At 48.6% G+C, this 21,317-nt stretch overlaps 1 protein-coding gene across 1 annotated transcript in view; it reads right to left on the bottom strand.

Moving 5' to 3' along the window:
• The window catches only part of PLEKHG4 (pleckstrin homology and RhoGEF domain containing G4), a 98,824-nt gene that overhangs the window by 34,984 nt on the left and 42,523 nt on the right, over positions 1-21,317 (bottom strand). Inside the window, exons 6-11 of the mRNA XM_086621239.1 lie at positions 20,096-20,219; positions 18,877-18,970; positions 13,763-13,849; positions 11,823-11,939; positions 8,399-8,497; positions 7,007-7,155 (exon numbers count right to left, since the gene is read on the bottom strand). Coding sequence (XP_086477365.1) covers positions 7,007-7,155; positions 8,399-8,497; positions 11,823-11,939; positions 13,763-13,849; positions 18,877-18,970; positions 20,096-20,219 — 670 coding nt within the window. The remainder of the gene's footprint in view (positions 1-7,006; positions 7,156-8,398; positions 8,498-11,822; positions 11,940-13,762; positions 13,850-18,876; positions 18,971-20,095; positions 20,220-21,317) is intronic.

Below are 21,317 nucleotides of genomic sequence, written 5' to 3' on the forward strand. Positions count from 1 at the left end.
TTTTTACCTCTCTGCAAATGCCACAGCTGGCTCCACACAGCACTCCGTACACTCGGAACGACACCGGCCCCACACTCCTTCACGTGCAGAGCAGTGAGGTTTGTTAAGTGCTTTCCAGCAGGCTAAAACCACCACGCAAGCAGAGGGAACAGGTTAGACTAAGGAACACGAATACCAAGCAGCACGCTAGGTGTTTGGATGGAAATGTCGCCGTGCGCTCCTCCCTCCACCTGACAAACAGATAAGACCACGGCAGAGCGCTGCCACCCATGCACTGCTAAAGGCCAAAGGTTTCGGGCTCGTCAGCATCTTCTGTGGCACCAGCAACAAGGCAGAGGCGTCTCACGGTAGAAAACTGCCAATCTCTGAGACCAGGATTTAAGCACAGTTTTTCATCGCGTTTCAAGGTACACAGAGCTTGTCCTAACCAAGAGATGAAAGTTTTCGGGTCAAGGCCACAGGAGAAACACGCAAAGGATGCCTATCAATGGAAGGTGCATCTTGCAGACCACGTCAGGAGTGTGTGCTATGGAAGGGGAAGCGTTCCCAAAGCTCCCAGAGAGGCAGGGAGATGAGCAAGCGCTAGTTAAGCAAACCAGGAAGACGGCACCAGTGAAAGGGACACAAGCACTGCCACCTTCTGAAGCACGTGCTAATGCACAGAGCAGCAACCCTCGAACTGGCCGCGGCGCAGACAGAAGCAAACACATCTCTAAAGCAGGAAGAGAATAGTAGAAGACAAGACCACCTCCAGGAAGGATCTCCCCACGTAGGTTGTCAGACCATGACCACCAGCATATGGCAGGAGCTGTTAGCTTGGAGGCACACACCTTTTACCCTCCAAACCAAGAATGCCAGCCATCCCATTCTCCCCAGACAAGAACTTATGCACCAGGCACCTGTCTCCCCCTCTGCCCTCACCCCCAACTTGTCCCACGCTTTCGATGATCCACTGGATCTGCCTAGATCCCAGATAGAAAAAGCTTCAGATGGCACTTATGCAGTCCCTTGACAGGCCCTCCTGGAGCCACTGAGAGCTTGTACGTTACCCAAGTTGACTTCTACCGAAAGGACCTCGTACACCACTTCGCAGAGTGGCATGTGCCTGCCTTGGAGCATTGCAGGAGCTGCGACTAACAGGAGTCTTGCTCAAGACCCACAAACATGAGCTCCTGTAGCACCACACAGCTACAACCTAGTGCTTCATCGACAGCAGAGATCCCTACGTTAATCAGCCACAGCTTCAAGCAGACCTAGTGCCTCAATACTGCACGTGGAAGCCAGGCTCAAGAGCTGCAGAGGCTGTTAGCTGTGAGATCATCCTCTCTGTTGCTGTCATTGAGTCAGGTCCAGCATGAGGAACCCGGCAGCTGCTCAGGAAGTCCGCTCCACACTGCCCATTACCTCTGCTCAGCTCACGTCCCCACCCAGGGCTTCCAACCAGATCACCAAGCCACACTAAAAATAGCCAGCTCACAAAACCAGCTCTTGGCTCTTGCCACTCCACCCTCAAAGTGCAGAGACTAACTATACTGCCTTCTGCAAACAAAAGCAGAATTCACTCCTCTATCTATTTATAAGCTGCTTATTCACAGCTTGCAAGCACAAATTCTTTTCAGATGAGGAGCTTGGGGGAAGAGATTATGCTTTTTCTGGTTCCATGTTGCACAGAGCCCAGCACCCAACCTGGTCATTCCTTCACCATCTGAGGTTTTTCTCTTTCTTTCAGCTCTCACACCTAGTCTTGTGGCTGTCTTGCCCGACAACATGCAGAGCATGATGCAATCCCACTCCCATGCCACACTGAGAACGCCGGTTCGCTGGTAGAGTCAGTCGTGCCAGCTGTAGTCTGGTTCAACTACCATAAAGCATCTTTACCAGAGAATGGTTTGGGTTGGAAGGGACCTTCAAGATCTTCTAGTTCCAATCCCCCTGCCATGGGAGGGACACCTTCCACTACACCAGGTTGCTCAAAGCCTCATCCAACCTGGCCTTGGACACTTCCAGGGATGGGGCAGCCACAGCTTCTCTGGGCAACCTGTGCCAGTGCCTCACCACCCTCAGAGGGAAGAATTTCTTCCTTAGATCTCATGGAAATCTCCCCTCTTTCAGTTTAAAGCCAGTGCCCCTTGTCCTATCACTACATGCCCTTGCAAAAAGTCCCTCTCCAATAATCTTTATATTAGTATAAAATGTTTATATCTTCTTTACTCCACTTCTGACTCATCTACAGAACAAAAGGCATCACTGGATACTTTGTCCAGTGTTCCCAGTGGAAAACATTCCCAGTTCTTGGCTATGCTGGAAGAGCAGCAATAACGAAAACAACAGGGGAAAATGTCTGGCTAAAGACCAGGTTAGAAGTCTCCCTGCCTCGCTGCCCAGCCCCACACAACTACCTCACTTTAGTAAGAGCTCCCACTGCGGCTGCCTGGCTTCTGGCAGCTTCTCTGGCACTTCCATCATAAGCCTGGAGAAGTCTTTGAAATCCACCACAAAATAAGCAATGCATTAGTCCACCTTCCACAACTGGTTTAGTGAGTTGCCTGCAAGCCACAGGTGGGTTGATCAATACATTAGATATCCAGAAGCCAAAGATCCATTTGCTGGCCAACTCTATGTAACTTACTAAAAAGACTGTGTTCATTAAAAATTTCCTGTCCAGAAGTGCAAAAATAAGTATTAGTAGCATTAAAGTGATGGATGTCTGCGTGGCATTTGTCCACACTTACCGACAGGAGCTTCAGCTAGGCTAATAGCTCTGCATTTCAATCCCCAGAAAGACCAGGACAGCCAAACCTGGAAGCTTCCAGCTAACAGACCTGGAGAAGCACCGAGCCTTCTGCGCAGCAGATGGTGTGATGGCAAATGAGTTGGCTTTACAGCCACCCAGCTCCACCAACAATGAATAAGTGGCAATGCTGCCTTCAGCAGTCCACCTGCCCCTTTGGGTGGCCAGCCCGTGCTGAAGCTGTCATTACAGCACTTACAGAGGCGCCACCGAGATACTGGCTCGAGTACCACACCCACACCAGCTCTGGGCCAAATTCAGTCTGGTCTTGCCCAAGGTGGAAGAGCGGCGTGGGACCAGCCGAGCACACCACACTCCCTTAGCCAACTCCCTGCAAGGGGCTGCCTGCAGGACACGTATTCTTGTAATGGAGCTCTTCCTTTCTAAGCTGGGAAAAGGCTGAGATCAGAAAGACTGCTTGGAGAAGTCTGTCTTTCCCTTTGTGGATAAGTGCTGGAAAGGCGAGGCTATCGTCTACAGCGGTACTTGGTGGAGGGAGGAGCATGGAAACCCTTGGTCAGCTCACACTGAGAGCAGAGTAGAGTTACCACTGCTGTGGTGTTACAGCATCTCTCAGGATGGGACCATCCAGAAGGGACTCCCGAAGGCTCTTAAACCGTTTGTCAGAGAAACAAATGGATGTACCACAACACAGCTCTCCTGCACGACCACGTCTCTGATGGGATGAGTTCAATTCCTGCAGGAAAGGAGCTGTGTCACTGGCTTAGCAATGCCTCACAAACATGGGTCAGACATGAAGAGCAACAAAATCCCACTGCTCTGTGTCATGAAACACTCCAAAGGGCATCTCTGCTCTCCAGGAGGGCAGAGCAGGGAAACATGCCAAAACCAACCCCAAAGGAAGAGTTTCATTACTAAAGAAAGACTAAAGCAAGTCTTGTTTGCCATGTGCTCCAGAAAGGTATTTGGCAGATAACATCTGACTGCACCAGCGTGCTTCCTTGCCTATTTTGGCATGCTATCTCTAGCCTGCAGTCAAGTGTTTTCAGATGGGTTTCTCCATCTCTAGGCTTGCTGCCTCCTGGTATTCTTTTTGCCACGTGAAGTCACAAACCAGCAAGAAAGTAAGACATGAGAATTGGCAAAATACGTCCCCTGCAAAGCAGCAAGTCAGTCTGTTGCTTGTTTAATGCCAAGGTGATGGTGCAGCTGGGCTTGTCCTCTTTGTGGGTCTTAAGAAAAATCACGTGTTTTACCTTTAGCTCTGCCCTTCTGGTTGGTATATTTTAACTAACTGGAGCTAAGAGTCCAGAAAACTTTCCTCTTACAATTTTTGCCTCTATTTATGTGCCATTCTTGCATGTTTTGACAGTTACCTGTTCACAGCTGGCCTCACAACCTCTGACTAAGAAGTCTTCGCAGTCATAACTCTCTGCTTGATCAAGCTTTCGCACCACAAGAGAAGAAAAAAAACTAAAACAATGAGACACGTGATTAACACAAGAGCCAAAAGGATAAAGCCACTTGACTTGCTTTTGTAAATAATTTGATTTCAAGTAGGAGCAGGTGTGAAATTAAAGACTGTTAAGCATTGATCATGATTTTACAATTCAAAAATTGAAAAAAGCAATACAACAGGCCTTGGTGAGTGCATGGACACAACCAGTCCTGCTTCATTTTCACACATCACCAGTCGAAAATCTAGTATTGGACCCACATACATCAATTGCCACTCCATGCTAGCTTTGTAGGCCAACTACAAACAATATTTTGTGTAGGCCAACAACAATATTTTCTCCCTACTCTACTTTGATCCTAGCAGTTAAAGCAGCCTTCAAAAATCATAACCACAGGAACCTTCACAGGGTTAGCAGAGCTCAGAACCTTTAATATCTGCACACTTGTTTGGAGAGAACAAGTGGAGGAGAGAAGAGCCATAGAGGATCTAAAACCAGTAGTTATACTGAGTTCTCTAGCCAAGTGATAGAACTTCTTCCCCATTTAAAAGGATCCTGGAACAGGGAAGAGTTGACTTCTTCAGTCCTCTGCCCCGAGTTACACGATCTGCATGGCCAGCAGGTTGAGGGAGGGGATTCTGCCCCTCTGCTCTGCTCTCCTGAGACCTCCCCTGCAGTGCTGCGTTCAGCTCTGGGGTCCCCAACATCAGAAGGACATGGAGCTGCTGGAGCGGGTCCAGAGGAGGCCATGAAGATGATGCGAGGGCTGGAGCACCTCTGCTATGGAGACAGGCTGAGAGAGTTGGGGCTGTTCAGCCTGGAGAAGAGAAGGTTCCAGGGAGACCTTCCAGCAGCCTTCCAGTGCCTAAAGGGGCTACAAGAAAGCTGGAGAGGGGCTTTGGACAAGGGTGTGCATGAACAGGCCAAGGGGCAATGGCTTTAAACTGAAAGAGGGGAGACTTAGACTAGGTAGAAGGAAGAAATTTTTCACTCTGAGGGTGCTGAGGCACTGGCACAGGTTGCCTAGAGAAGCTGTGGCTGCCCCATCCCTGGCAGTGTTCAAGGCCAGGTTGGATGAGGCTTTGGGCAACCTGGTGTAGTGGAAGGTGTCCCTGCCCATGGCAGGGGGGTTGGAACTAGATGATCTTGAAGGTCCTTTCCAACTCAAACCACTCTATGATTCAATGACAAGCAGGCGTTTCCTCACTTAAAATACTGCATGGATTTTAGCTTCTGCAACTAATCCCCAGGCCAGAAGAGGACTAACTTGCTCCCACCATATTCATTTACACTCCTCAGACTGGAGAGAGTCACACATATTTGACCCATAGCGCACGCTCTCCATTCATACTGGTAGGGGATGAATATAACCCGAGTTAAACAGAGAACATGTTGGACAGCCTCGGCACGCGCTCAGACACTGTGCAACCAGAGAGTTCTGTGTGTATCGCCCGCCCCTGTCTTTGCTAAGGTAATCGAGGCAGTAAGTTATCCTTAGGGGCTCTGTCAGATCATGTTTCAAAGTTGATCATTTCCCTGCACAAGAACACAGGGCTTACCTTAAAACCAAAACAAAACATAAAAGCTTGCACATTCTCCCCGTTCTCCTAAGACTCTAAAGTCGCCATGCGTTGCTTAATATGAAATAAACCCAACCAAAACACAACAACCCGCATTATCCGTGCTTCTCACATCGTGTCAGAATGCAAAGGCTATACTGGACTAATCTATCCAAAATCCCATCAGGAGCACCAAACCAGCGTGCAAACAGTGCCTGCAGGGCCTGCCAGAGGGCAGCCACGGCAACCAGGGAAAAGGAACGGTCACATCTGTCCAGCATCAAAACACCGACCCCCATCTCCCAGCGACAGGCAGCAACTTGCACTGCCATCCACTTGCTGAATTGCCAAAGACAAATGTTCCTCTTTCCCCAGCACCGGGGTGAGATACCCTGCGAGTTCTTTTGTTATCTTCTCTCCGTTCCCTCCCTTCAAACCTCCCAGCTCACGAGAGCAACAGAGAGTTTAACCAGAGCAAGGCTGCGGGTGCATGGAGCCATTCCACACTGTCCCATCATCCACTACACCCCCACCTGCACCCATGCCAGAATTTATCTCCCACTCGGGCTGGAAGCTCCCGGGTGCAAGGGCTGTCTTCCTGCCTTGCTGTTTGCACAGCACATAGCACAGAGGCCTTCACACGCTGATAGGCTTCAGGTGTTTTCACAGCGCAAACAGGAGTTGTGCAACGCCCTGGGATTTCCAACAGCTGGCCTCTCTCATCCCCGCTCCTCATACCGGTGCTGCCAACGGGCACCGAATGTTTGTGCAAACCGTACCAACGTGCGAGGAGAGCGGAGCTTGCTGCAGCCAGGAAGCATTCCTCGCAGTTAAGGTCCTTGGAAATCCCCTTGCGTAAGGAGCGCCTCAGAAAATTCACACAGCGATAACGCCTTGAACCTTATCATTCATCACTGGCATCATCAATTAAGAACTGTGTTTGAGAGGTGCACAAAATACCCAGCCCTCTCTCCACTACAGACGAGAAGTCTGATTTGGCTTGGAAAAGGAACTTTAACCATCTAAGAGAATCCACTCAGAGATGTTTTTGGACTAGCGAAGAAGCAGTCAGGAGAAGAGTAAAATTCATCACGTTTTTCACCTTTGCTGTTTTCAACAAAATTCCTCGCTACATGAAGCTTCTCTCTAGCCTGCACCAACGACGGGTCATCTCAGAGACTCCCAGTGCCTGCTTTTTGCTCATCTCCATCTCCTCTTCTCCCATTCTTGGGGCTCACCTGTAGTCATGGGTGAGTGTGACACAAGATTCCTCCTTCCTGAGTCTGGCCAGGAGCGCTCCACCCTCCAGCTGCAGCCTGACCAGCCGCGCATCTTCAAGAACGTTCTTCATCAACTGTCTGTAATTCCTCAGCAGCACAGCTGCCTCCTGGAGGGATCACAAAGGGAGATGAGTGGTTACTGCAACCTACAGGCAATGAGGGAACAGGCAAAAACCAGCAGCCGACCCAAACCACACACAAACCACCTCTCACCTTGGCCCACCCTAGGAAAGAGGGAGGTTGGCTCCCACGGCTGTTTCTGTCGAGCCTGCCAGGCCTGAAGCAATAAACAGTGCTCCTTATGCTCTCGATGCTTTCCTCACCAGGCCAAAATTGAAATCCAGTTCCTGTCATTGTCCCTACCCCATTTGCTGGGCATAGAAGGAATGAGCTTTCCAGCCTCATTTTCCACTCACAGCTAGCTCCTACTGTTCTTAGAGCCTGGACCTGCATGCTCCAAGCCATGGGACACGATGCATGTGAAGGGTTTGTGAATATACACACGGATGCAGGAAGACCCAGAGAAGCCACCATTATTTTACTGCTGGGACACTTAATGCAGAGCTGGCAGCAATTTCCTACCCTGCCAGGGGTACAGCAGCTTCTCCAGACAAGGGGATACAACATTACAGGTTGCCCAGAGAAGCTGTGGCTGCCCCATCCCTGGCAGTGTTCAAGGCCAGGTTGGATGAGGCTTTGGGCAACCTGGTGTAGTGGAGGGTTTCCCTGCCCATGGCAGGGGGGTTGGAACTAGATGATCTTTAAGGTCCCTTCCAACCCAAACCATTCTATGATTCTATGATTCGTTTGCAACAACACTGGCTCGGCCTTCGTACCTTTCTCCTTTTGCCCGCTTCCAAATTTCTGTTCTGGAGGCAGCAGCAAAGCTGGGACCACAGCACAGCCTTGCCCTTGTGAACACCATCTCTGTTGTCACCTAACTTTATTCCGGGCCATTCCAGCCAACCTGGCATGGCACAGCCTGAGGCAGGTGCTCAGTACCAGACACACCAAAGCTGGGAGCAGCCCCAGCGCTGTGGAGCTGCTCAGAGTGCACCCCAACGCCGGAGCAAGCACTCAGCAGCCACAAGCACAGCTGATGAGGAGATCTCCTGGGTGACACTGACGGATCAGAGAATCAGCTTCTACACCCAGTGGAGCCCCTATCACTTCATTTGGATTAGCTTCTACTTGTCCCGCTGTCCTGCCAGCTCCACAGTGACACAGCACTCGGAATACCCTGCTACTACAGCTTGCAAATCCAAAGCTACAGCTTTTCTGCAGCTATCCAGCCTCCTGCTCTCCTCCCTCCCAGGCCCACCTCTGACACGAGGTGAGGGACACGCTTACCTCAGCTCTTTCTGGTAATTTTCCAGATTCCACTTTATGAATGGCTCCCTGGAGGAAGGCACAAGCACCTTGGCATCCTTGCAGCAAATGTTCCAGCTTCTACAAGAAGAAAGGACCAAGGCAGAGGGTATTGTCTCCTGACTTACAAGAAAGCTGTCTTTTCAGCTTGCAGAAGGTTAAAAGGACCGAAATCCAGAGAGGATCAAACACATTAACCCAAGGGTTCGATTATACCACTCGGTGAGGCTGTGTCAGCAAAGAGAGGCCCATCAGAGGCTTCAGATGCATCACACTATACCAAAGCCTCTACACAGACCTTCTAAACTTGCATACTCGTGGCTTGTATGGGCCATGCTTTAGAGGAAAATAAATAAAAAGTCAATACACTTATGTCCCACATTCTTCTATGATTAGCATTTCTAGTAACTTCCCACTGAGATGAATCACTATGCATGAATTTGGGAGGACCAAAACATAGAACGAGTACTTGGAATTTCTCTACTTATTTCTCTTCATGTTAAAAGTAGTGTAAATTAATGATTAGGAAACTGGAAAGCTTCCACAATTAAGCACGTTTAACTACTGACAGATCTGAAATTCCTTTTCTTTTGGGGCGGCGGGGAGAAGGACAAAAAACAACAAAACAAAAAAAAACCCCAAACATTTCACAGGGGTTCTCGAGACAGTACTTTTCTAAAAAGTCAGTGATATAAAGCCTCAATAGTGTCAGATGCCACCCTCTAGCCACTGAAATCAGAGAATGGAGAAACAGCAATTCCAAAACAAGCATGCTCAAAACAAAACACCACCCCAAAAAAAAAAAACCCAGCTGTTTGAATCTTTACTGAACTGAACTCCCTCCCTGGAGCGCTGGAACAGCCCCAGCAGTGACAGATTAGCAGACAGGATGCAGGTGAGATCCCTGGGACAGGAAATAAATGTTGTTTGTCACACAGCTGCAGATCTGAAGGAGCTGAGCACGTGGGTCAGCACATCATATAAATAGGTAACCCATGTAGATTGATTCCTACACTAACTCCCTTTGGTAACATTTCGCACGTTAAGATGCAAGACACAAACAAGAAGTACTCTGGTACCTTGCTCCTTCCTTCAAAAATTATCCTTCTCCACGGACAGGGCACCTCAGCTCTCAAGTTTTTCTCAGCTCTGTCCAAAAAAACAATCCATAACCTCTTGCAAAGCTTCTCCGCTTCCTCACTGTCAAATAAAGCTCAAATTCTCAAACTGAATCCCAGGCACCGAGAATCGGCTTCTGTACTTCTACCACATAGGCACGGGTTCATACTGGTGCTTTTAGAGGCAAGTTTAAAAAATGGGTTTTAAAATAAGTTGGAAAAAATAAGCTAACATTTGGCACACGCTAAGCCGCACCGCTGAAGCTTGCCACCAGCAACGCAGCGGTATCATCAATGATATCTTAACCTGCTTCAAAGGCTGCACTGTGCCACGCAGCACCCCGGGCAGCGAGACCAGAGCCAAAAGACCACCAAGTATTTTGGAAGCTGCGGTGATGGTTCTGTCACCAGAGTAAGTCAAACGCAAAGTGAAGACAGCCAATTTGTGTGCAGGTCGAGGGAGGGGATTCTGCCCCTCTAATCTGCTCTCCTCAGACCCCCCCCATACAGTGCTGCGTTCAGCTCTGGGGTCCCCAACATCAGAAGGACATGGAGCTGTTGGAGCAGGTCCAGAGGAGGCCACAAAGATGATGCGAGGGCTGGAGCACCTCTGCTCTGGAGACAGGCTGAGAGAGTTGGGGCTGTTCAGCCTGGAGAAGAGAAGGCTAAGGGGAGACCTTCCAGTGCCTAAAGGGGCTACAGGAAAGCTGGAGAGGGGCTTTGGACAAGGGTGTGTAGTGACAGGACACGGGGCAATGGATTTAAACTGAAAGAGGGGAGATTTAGACTAGGTAGAAGGAAGAAATTTTTCACTCTGAGGGTGCTGAGGCACTGGAACAGGTTGCCCAGAGAAGTGTAGATGCCCCATCCCTGGCAGTGTTCAAGGCCAGGTTGGATGAGGCTTTGAGCAACCTGGTGTAGTGGAAGGTGTCCCTGCCCATGGCAGGGGGGTTGGAACTGGATGATCTTTGAGGTCCCTTCCAACCTTAACCAGTCTATGATTCTATGATCCTATGATTTAATCCTCTCTGGTCTCAGTGTGCCAAATCATGCCTAGATACAGCTTTTAAAGATTCCACAAGCACATGATCCACAGACCCACGCCCGCTCTGCAGCACGAGTGTACCCAGAGCGGGGTACTGGTGCCACAGATGCTACTTGTGCGGATTTCTGGCAGTCTGCACGTTCCCTGTGGCACGGCCAGCAACACCTGGAGTCCTGCCACAGATCATCAGCACATGCCACGCTGGTGCCCACAGCACCCTTTGTCAGGGCTCCCTTCTTTAGCAACAGTGTCTGGGCGCTGCGGTTTCAGCCCCTCTACCCTCGAGGCTGAATCTGGGTCAGCTCAAACGTTTCCACGGGGTAGTCACCTCCCTGCACGTTGGGCTTGCTCTAATCCGCAGCCAGCTACAGTTCACTGTAGACCTCTTGATCCAGGACCCTTCTGGAGAAAAGCACGAAGGTCAAACAGGATCATGGCAGAGAGGCATATCCAGAGCAGCCAAACGAGGGAAAGAACAGATTGCTGGTACTGCCTCCTACTGTTATCTTGGTCCTGAGACTCACCCAACACGGAATCTGCGTTTCTTTTGTTTCTTTGCCTCACGTGGCCAGCTCTCAAAGGGGAATTCAGTGCTCTCCTGGGCTAAATCTTCTCTGTGTTTTTAGTTTAGATGCTTTCCTAAAGTTTTTAGGTGTGATGACAACTTTGGTAAGTGAGTGAATTATATCTAAAGGAGGAAAAAAGTTCCTAGAAGCATCTGAATTGATTAACAGGAACTTCCAAGTTTCACTCCTACCAGGATTGCAGTTTTCACTCAGGAGCATCTAGCCTGGTCTGGGGAACCTGCTGCAAAACCAACAATGCTAAGTTCTTGATTGCTAGTTCAAAGGCAACGTGATACTAACACCTTCTCCTGAGATTAGCACAAGAAGTGTCTGCCCTTCAAGCCCCAGACTATAACCAAAGAGAAGTGCCCCTGGCTATTACAACAAACCAGGATTCTGTTTCTTCCTTCCCTTCAAAATATGGCCAGATCTGAATTAATGCAGTTCAAGCAGATGAGTTAAGAACTAAGATTTTAGTTCCTGTAGTCATGCCAATAGGTCGCAGTGTGCACTCATTTTATGGAGACAGTATTAATATTCTTTTGATAACAGATTCATTTGCATACATAGCTATTACAGGAACTATTGTCTTTTAAAGCTGTTGATAAGCTCCTCTTGCTTCGTTACCATGCCATTTCCTCTCTCAGACACCAAAGAACAGGAGGCATCCTACTCACCATGCGAAAGCTTAACCAGTCCCGGTGGCAATAAGGGAAGGTCCCATCCAGCTCTAGAGGCAGCTGTGAGCTGTCTATGTGCTTATGGAGGGACTTCATGGAGGTGAGAAGTTCAAACTGCACGGGAATAGAAGAAATAAAAGCACGTTCGCATTAAGGTGTGAGTATTGGAGGAGGAGGAGGGGAAGGTTAACGAAAGACAGCATCCTTTATTTCTTCATCTATCTTGTGTAGAAACAAGGCACGCAGCATCCATCTGCAACGTAACTACAGTACGAAGGGAAAAAAAAAAATCAATTCAATGTTAGAGCAGCTTGCTGTACGGCTTAGTGGGCGAACCTTGAGGGAATGCAGGCCACAACACGCCGTTTCACCAGGCAGAACATCTGTCATGGAAGTCTGGCAGCAGTCAGGCTTCTCCAGAGCCAGTACCTCCCAGTATAGGCAGAGCAACTCCCTCATATGTTCCCACGTTGCGCTCTGATTTGCATTTGTTTGGAGAGTCTGAGAGGTTAAATCCAGCTCCCAGCTTCCCCATTTCACTTCCTGGAAAAACAGTCTAACAGAGCAGCCTCTGCCCTGCCCTCAACTCTCCACTCACCACAGCAGCTGTTTGCTCCAAGTGTTTCCTGGATCTTGACACAGATAACTTGCCTTCTGTGAGGCTGTAGGACCTCAGAGCGTTTTTATACTCAGCAGAGAAACAGACAAGTGCTCCTGCAGGTACATGGAAGCCAGCCCAGACACCAGGAATTCAGGTGCAGCCATTTAACCCTCCCACCACCACCACATGCTGTGAAGTTTCCACCTCCTTACAAAATAGTGATGATGTTTCCAATTCCTCCCGCATGCCCGCGTCTTTACTCGCCTTTGCTCCGCTCCCTCCTACGCCTTTTGTATTTGTTCAATGTGTTTAACATCTTCTGCAGCTCTCCCTGCGTGCACATGCCTGCAGTCCCCATTCTCGCTTCAAATCCTTCCACGCAGGGGCAATGAGGAAACGGACTAATGGCATTTGTTATTCTTCACCCTTTCGGGGCGAGCACATCACGCACAGCTCAACTGATGCTGTTCACAATGTTTTCATCCACAGGAGCCAGAAGGGAGGCCCTGGCCTACTCTAAAGTGTACGGAGTTTTGGCAGGCACAGAATTTCAGTCCACTCTTGTAGCTTGTAACAGTTGTAGAGCAGGGAGAGGTGACTAAGATGCAGCCTGATGCTCTATTCACTCAGCACAAAGAGTGGCTGAGAGCCTACATTTCTTACACAACTATGGAATATGGAGGCAGATTTACTTCTAGTGGGGGTGTTCAGCAACGTTGTGATGAATTTCCCTCCTCTTACCATCTCCTGTTAGCCTTCCTAGACATTTCAGCTGCAAAGGGAACATCACACACATGCATATCTCCTCTTTCCTCTCTCACAGAAGTCTCTCAGCCACTAACAGCATCAGCTACGAGGAGAGGAAACACGAGATATGCAAAATCTCGTGGAAAAGCAACAAGAAACCTTCAAAGGATGGAGCTCAGGATTTAGCCTAACATGATCTCTTCCTGACCAAGGATTTTCCCCCCTTGTTAAGAGGGGAACACGAAAAGCACCCCTATCACTGTTAATTGTGCAGGGCTCCTCCACACAGCTATCCATGTTTCCAACAAACCCCCTGTGTCTTGAGGGCCCCAGCAGACTGACACAATTACGGTGCGAATGTCACCGATGGACTCGGCAATAAACACGGCATGACAGAGATATGTTCAGCTTGTATAAACTTTACAAGCCTATAAATACCACACCCGTAAGAGACCACAACCATAAAACACAGAGAACAACTACAGAGATTTCATGTGGGAATAAACATATGTCACGGACAGAGAACTCGCTGCTTGGAAAGTTAAACGGAGAACATCAAGAGCAACCTCTGGATGAATGGTCCCATTACCTGTCCTGCTGGTGGCTTCTCCATCCGAAAAGTCAGATCTCTTTCAACCAGAAGCAGTACTCCATGAATGCAATGAGGATCGATGTCCTACAACAGAACAGAGTGCAAATCCATTACCTATCTGCCTGGGATGCTAAGGAGAACATACGACAGCAGGTTTGCACAAGAGGTTGCATTTTATCCTTCAAAGGCATTTAGGAAGCCCAGAAGACAGTCATCAGGTATAGGGAAGGCCATTCTACAGAGCACCAAGGCTATGTCCTTAGGGTAGTTTCTTCAGATCAACTAGTCCAGCAGTATTTAAGGAAACAATGAAAAAGGTCAGGTCTTGGCTGTACTAAAAAAACCCTCTGCCTTCCCCATAAGGAAACGTGTTGGGGGAGGAAAAAAACAAAAACACAAAAACCACCACACTAAAAAAAAACCCCAAATCATATCCAATGTCCAAGTTTTTTCTTGATAACTTTCCTGGTCACTTCTAACTGAAAGGAAGTTAGGTTTTTTTTTTTTCCCACAGTGCCAAAAACGTCATCTTGTCTTTACTTACTGCCAACTCACAATCAAGGACTTGCATCCTGTCGCTACTGTTAAACCGACAGAAATTCCAAATACAAGGGCCGTCTGGCAGCTGCGGTTCAAACTCTGTGATGCAGGAGCAGCTCTCCAATGATAGAAGCACTCTACAGGGAAGTGAGAAACAGGCAGAGAGCAACAGCAGGAAGAAGGAAACAGCAGAAAGATCCAGATCGTGGAGACAGGGCCCACGAAACACGATGCCTGGATCTGCACAGGAAGGAGCACAGTCGTTTGAGCTGTCATTCCACATGGTTAAGTAAGAGCCACCCCATCTAGATGTCTCCTAGATGGTCTTTGCCTCTGCAAATATCTCAGAAACTGAGCAGCAAATCCTTTCTGGTATTGCTTGAGCTGCAAGGAACTCGCCACACAGCAGGCCATGACGGCAAGGGAATCCTGTTTAAATAAACGGCTCCAAGCAGCGTTTAAGGTTAAATATCCAACAGGAGTGGCAGAGCCAGAGGAGAGAGTGCACCAGCAGAGACTGAGCCGCCTAACCCGACTCTGGGCCCAGCAGGGCAATTAAGAAACAACACCAAAGCAAGGAGACCCAATTCTGCAAGCAAAGCAGCAGCAGCAGAGATTCCAGAGCAGAAAACAAGACCTTTCTCTCAATCCTTTTGAACTGTCAGGAAAAAAAAAATCCCAACAGAAACACCTCCCAGAACAGTGAGAGGTTTATCAGTCTTCTCAAACCCCTTTCTCTGAGGCAAATTATTCACACTTTCACTGTTATTTGAACACTGATCAAGCAGCTGAAAAGAATTTATTGCATAATTGGGCTGCATTAGGTAAATACTAAAGTGCTGAAGAGAGGATGGGGAGGTATTACAGCTGCATCAGCAGCTTGGAATTTGTCTGCCAGAAAGTACTGAAGGATGAAGACTGGCCACAGTTTCAAGACAGTTCATGGCACAAAACAAACTTATTCTTTCACAACTCTTCTACTCTAAGAGTCATGAGATGAGCAATCTGAGCAAGGGACAAAGGTAGTGACGGTGTAACACCAGGTTACAACGACAGCCAAAACACTCACTTGCTTGTTTTGTTACTGCTAAAAATAGAGACTGAAAAACCATTCACAAATAAAAGCTGTCAGGAGAGAAGTTCAGGGCTTTCCAATCCAAGAAGTAGTCGTATTTCTGAAGAAATTGAGTATTTTTCACCATATTTTTGTCTTTAAACAGCTGAAGATAAGTCAGTCTCATCCAGCACTAATGGAGCAATCCAAAGAGACTAAAACAGTTTACAGGAGCATCTTGGGAGACAGGCAGAGCTGGAAGCAGCAGGATTCTCCTTGGGGAAGCCTTCCTGCAGCTTTCCACACAATCTTGTATCACCTCTGCTAACAAAACCAGCTGTCTGGAAGCAAAGACACAGAGTCCCACACACATAAACAAACTCCTCACCTCCCAAAAAAGGCACAGTGTGGACAGCGTAGAACAGAGGAGCATCAACAGGAGCTCAGAAAGCACCAGGTTAAATACCCATCCCTTTACTATTATTCTTTAAAGAGAGAATTAGGCAGTGAAGTTTCAGTCTTCTGGCTTCCTGACCCAAACGGAAGCCCAAACATCACCAGCACAGTCTGAAGCACAGGCTGCCAGAAACACCAGCGCAGATGGGACAGTTCTCACATACCATGTTCAATCTCCAAGTGACCACTTCTAAGGGAGTAGTAGGAGGTCCCTGCTCTTCAACATCAGACCAAGGTCCTCTGCACTTCAGCAGTAATAAGGCATTTAATATGAACAGAAAGGTTTGCACAGAAGTCTTCTGCTTTGAACAGCTGTTCTATCTCTGTTTTCACTAACAGACTCTTCCCTTCCCAATCCAACTCTCAGATGCGGCAGATTACAGGATTAAGCATTTGTACTGATAGGTGAAATTCAAAAGAACCTCACTCTACAAAGGCTCAGGCCGAGGGAAATCCCCCAGATATCTGTTCCCTGAAGACCAGGGCATACATTCCACTGTCCATGCCCCGCCTGCTCACTGATCAGGGGATCAGCCCAGCACTACCAAGGAGCAAAGTTCCTCCGAACAAGTCCCCCAGCACAGAGCTTACTGCTGACAACCGGCGACCAAACATCACAGCAGCATTTACCTCCACAAAAATCCTTGCTCCGAAGCATCATTATGCAGCTTCCCACAGGAACAAGCATGATCTAATTCTTGCAGCATGTACACACTGCGCGTTTCCCTTCACCTCCGTACGGGCCTGCCAGAGTTCCTCCTCCCTCCTTCCTGACTTAGCTCTGCTGCAGCACTTTATTCTGCCGCTGCTCCCAGTACTGTCTGGGACAGAAGGACTTCAAGCAGTGCCCAGCCACCCATATTCTCAAAAGGAAGGAGGAAAAAAGTCTTGCAGAACATAACTCCCCCCATCCTGAAGGCAGAGAAGATGAGAAGCTTTCACCAGTTTACTACGTGGCTCTAGACAGAGTAACTGATAGTCTCTCTACACTGTAAGGAAAGCTACCTGCCAGCACCAGAAGTTGTGTATGAGCACTTAAAAAGTCCGTTCACACATTTATTCTGGAAAGATGGAAGAGTGGAGTAAGTATTTCCTCAGATTGCCAGATCTTGACCCAGAAACTTGTGGGATCAAAGCCTTGCTTCCCCAGGGAGGTTCTCTAGGATTAACAGATCCAAGCACTGCAGGGGGAAGGGACGCTGAGTTAGGTCAGCCGATCTGTGCTGACCCACTGCGAGGCAGTGCTCCTCACTGCTCAAGAGGAAAACGTCCCTTCAAAATTGAACAAGCAACACTGGACCTCAGCGTTTAACGGACTCCACCCACACTATCATAGCAGGCTTCACAAAAGCCAGGTGAATAAAATCCCGTTGAAGTGGAAAACAGAATAGCAGAGAAATGAGCTCCAGAGACAGTCTGTCAGAGACAAGAGACACCGGGAGATGTGTTAGGGATTTCAGAAAGGACCCCAAGGAGATGATCTGCTCTGTGACCTTCAGGCACACCACAGATTGTGCACCTCTGTATCCACTGAGCAGCAAACTCGGCTGCAGCCTGGAAAGCTTGGCTTGCCCTGCTGTAGTTAGTCACTTCTCTGTACTTCTCTGTCCTTGTTTCGGAGCAGATGAGAGTACTGCCATGGGATCAGAGGTAAATACTAAGGATCACCAAAAGGCTCGGAGGAGCCAAGGGATTGTTCCTGTGCCACAACCAGATGATGAGCTCGCTGAACAGGTCTTGTTTACGGAGTCTGCAGGAGAGTCAGGGTAAGGACCAGAAAACCACAAGCAGAGCAACCAGCCTCTGTCAGTCACTGTTACCTGGAGCACAGGCTCAACTCCAGCAATCTGTGTTGCAGCACGTTAATTGCTGTTAACTGGTGCACCAACCTGATAACGAGGTGCTCAGAGCCAAACAGCCATCACAGCAGGATGTTACAGAGACACTGCAAAAAGCTTCCCACCCCCCACCTGCCCCTCATTTCAGAGGTTAGAATGGCTTTATTCCTGCCATGTTTGTACAAGACTGGGGACAGTGTCGACACGTTGCTGATTTCCAAATCATCCCACTAAGACACGACCATGCGAATTACATGGGCAACGAAATGCTCAAAAGCTTTAGCAAGCCCACTGCCCTATGGGCACAGCATAGAAGAGAAGACACTTGCTTGTTACCTCTGCAGAACTGAGCAGGGCACCAGATTACTCCTCCACCACAGAGAATGAGCACACTGATACAGCTCACAGCTCCACCCAGCCCAGGAAGCAGGAGGACAGACCTCTGACTCAGCCCCAACTCTCAGATGTGGCACTGAAGCACATAAACCACAGAGACACCAACCTTATTAAAACATTGCCCTGTTCCAGTTTGCAGAGTTTGAGTCCTGAGAGACCTAAGCTCTGACTTGAAAGGAACACCTGCTTAAACAAGATTAGTCATAGTTACAACCCAGCATCTCCTTGGCTTTCTAACAGCAGCAGACAGAAGCTATCTGGGAGCAGGGGCAACGCAACCCACTTGCCTTCCAAGTGAGTGATATGGAAGCCTTTGACCTGAAGCAATATAGAGTTACAGCATGTCTGATTTCAATCATTCACCAACAGCCACATCAACAGCTGCATGTGCTCTTCCACCTGGCATGACAAGCAGTGTCCTTCCCTTCCCTGCACAGCAGAGGCAGAGGCCTCTCTTTCTCTCTTCTCCATGGTGGGCAAAAATCCCTGCATATTTCACACAGTCTCTCCGTGCTGGGGACATCTCCAAGCGTGATAATTCATAACAGTGTTTAGATTTGGGTACAGGCTGTTCTCAGCACAGATACAGAAGCAAATTTTGAGGGGTGGGGAGGGGTCTTCTCTCCTAACCCAAGCTTGCATAGGTTTTTTGCTTTGTCTGCAGTCTGGCAAGTCCAGATCATCCTCCTAAAACAGGGCTTGGTGCATAACTCCACCTCTCAAAGCCAACTAAAAGCCAGGTGACAGATAGAGATGTAAGCAGCAGATGGAGATCCAACCAAGACAGCAAGCCAACTACCGTTCCTTTGGCCAGGCTCAAGGCTCACCTGCAGTGTGTTGAATGCCTTGAAGAGAGCAGGGACCGGTGAACAGCGACGAGCATCCACCAGAACGGTTAGACCCAAAGCCTGGCATTCTAGTCTGCGAGGACAGAGAAAAAGAGTTCATGTTTGTCATCAGTGAAAATCACCAAGATTATGGAAACAGAACCTGTAGTCATGACAGTGTGAAAAAAACAGTATCTTATGGCTCTAAGGTCAGGGAACTAACTGGCCACCTTCTCCTAACCTGTATACATGGAAACCACCACCTGGACTGCTCAGTTTTTACCTGCTATTTCCAGTTCACACCTGAACTTCCCATTTCTCAAATTTCTAAGATACATCTCGCTGATGGAAAAAGTGTTGATACCCGCTGTGGGTAATCCACACAGGAAAACCAGTCCTTCCTAGTTTTGTTGAGGGACAAGCTTGGCCTTAGCCACAGTGCCTCACAAGAACAGCCAGTCTGGATCAGATCCTATTATCTACCTTGCCCAGAATCAGATTTGAAGGGAGAAGCATAAGAAACAAAGCATGAGTGGCAGAAGCTTTCTCATGGGTTAAGTCTGCTCCCTCTATCAAAGGCTAAAAAATAAATAATAATAAAAAAAATCACTTTCAGAGTGTTAGCTTTAGCTCTTACTAGTGTAAACATCTAAAAGTGAAACAATGTCTCCGTAGAGCCTGTGGGAGCTGGAGGGGAGAGTCTGTCACAGTGAAAGGAAGAGTAGCTGCAGCGAACTCCAGCCTGCAGACTCCAAAAACAATTGTCAGCCAGACATCAAGGCAGATTTTCTCAATCCTTGCAATCCTCCCCTCCCTCTCAACTTGGAGGCCCGGCCTTAAAATATCATGTCACAACACTATCACGGAGCTGCTGCATGACTGCCCCATCACAGCTCCCAAATCCCATTTTCTGAGCTAATGAAGGACAGCGAGAACAGCTTGGATTCATGGCAACGCATGAAAACATTCAGTACGTACCTAGTTCTACCACACCACGTGCACACACAAGGCACATACAGAATAGCCAGAGTGCCCACTGAGCCCCAGCCAGTTCGCCCTGACAGGAGATCCCCACCTGTACCGTTTTGGGACTGTCTGGACCAGGCTCCTAGGTCAATAAGGACAACCTGTTCCACTCACCGCCTCAGCTTCCACAGCCCTAAATGCAAAGCAGACACAGCAGCAGTGCCCACTCCGTCAGCCCCCGAGCATCACAAACCTTGGGATGCTACGCAGGTACAGAAGAAGGCGTACAAGCTCAGTGGTGTTGCAGTGGGGGTTTAACCAGGCTGTGTTCCTCGTCGTTATTATGGCCACTGCACGTCCTGATTTATCTCTGGTTCCTGTAAAAAGAGGGGAGGGGGGAAATGTCACACAAGGAAGTCAACAGAGCCTGGTTCCAGGTGTGTATGCTTCATTCCCCTACTACCACCCCACTGCCTTCCTGGAAACACTCCACTGAATCATAGAATCATGGAATGGTTAGGGTTGGAAGGGACCTCAAAGATCACCTAGTTCCAACCCCCCTGCCATGGGCAGGGACACCCTCCACTATAACAGGTTGCCCAAAACTATGTATGTTGCAGATCACGGTAGACTACAAACACAATTCCACAGTACCCAAATGCAGCCCCACAGTGAAGTAACTGAGCTCTGCTTGTCTTTCTCTCATGGTAGTGTTAAGTTTGGACTGTTCTCCTCTACACAATCACATTCTTCATAAAATATGGCTGAAGTTGGCTAACGATAACCCAACCTTTTGGGAAAAGCAAGAGTCAAACTCAAGACAAATTAATCTCACCTCCAATTAGCTTACAATATTTACATTGCTGTTAGATGAGAGAACACAGGCTTGCAGAACAATACGCGCTCCCTAATGAGACTGGGCATGCAGACTGCAGGCTGAGCCTAGCACGTAACCAGACATCCACTCCTGGGAGCAAAGCCCTGGAGCTCCTCCTCAGAGGCTGCAGAGCGGGCAGCCCAGGAGCACACGCTTGCCTGCCCGCAGCTCTGGCAAGGGCAGGGTTGGTGCCAGGCTTTCATTAGTTTCTGAGCTCACTCAGTGCCTAGGGAATGGACAAGGCACAGTGTTGGCAACACAGCTGAGTTGTGATACGTTGAGGAAGGAGAAACTCCTCTGCTTCGCTTAGCCATGACAACAGTTCTCCACTCCGTGCTTCCCAAAAGGTGAGACACGGTTTATCCCAGGAACCAAGCCTGCTCTATGAGCTCCCAAAACGAAACGATAGTCCAGCTTCAGGCTTTAGCCACAACATGCATTGAGAACTCTGAAGAGACAGACATAAAAGTGACATTTCTAGAATTACATGCAGCCTCCTCTCCGGATGCAAAGCAGAGGTAAAGAGCAGGTGGACACACCACTTTGGAGCCCCAGAGCTGCATTCTGAAGCGAGCCGTGCCTGCAGTGTGAGCCTGCT

This window comes from Tauraco erythrolophus, chromosome 15, assembly GCF_009769465.1.
Source record: "Tauraco erythrolophus isolate bTauEry1 chromosome 15, bTauEry1.pri, whole genome shotgun sequence".
Lineage (NCBI taxonomy): Eukaryota > Metazoa > Chordata > Aves > Musophagiformes > Musophagidae > Tauraco > Tauraco erythrolophus.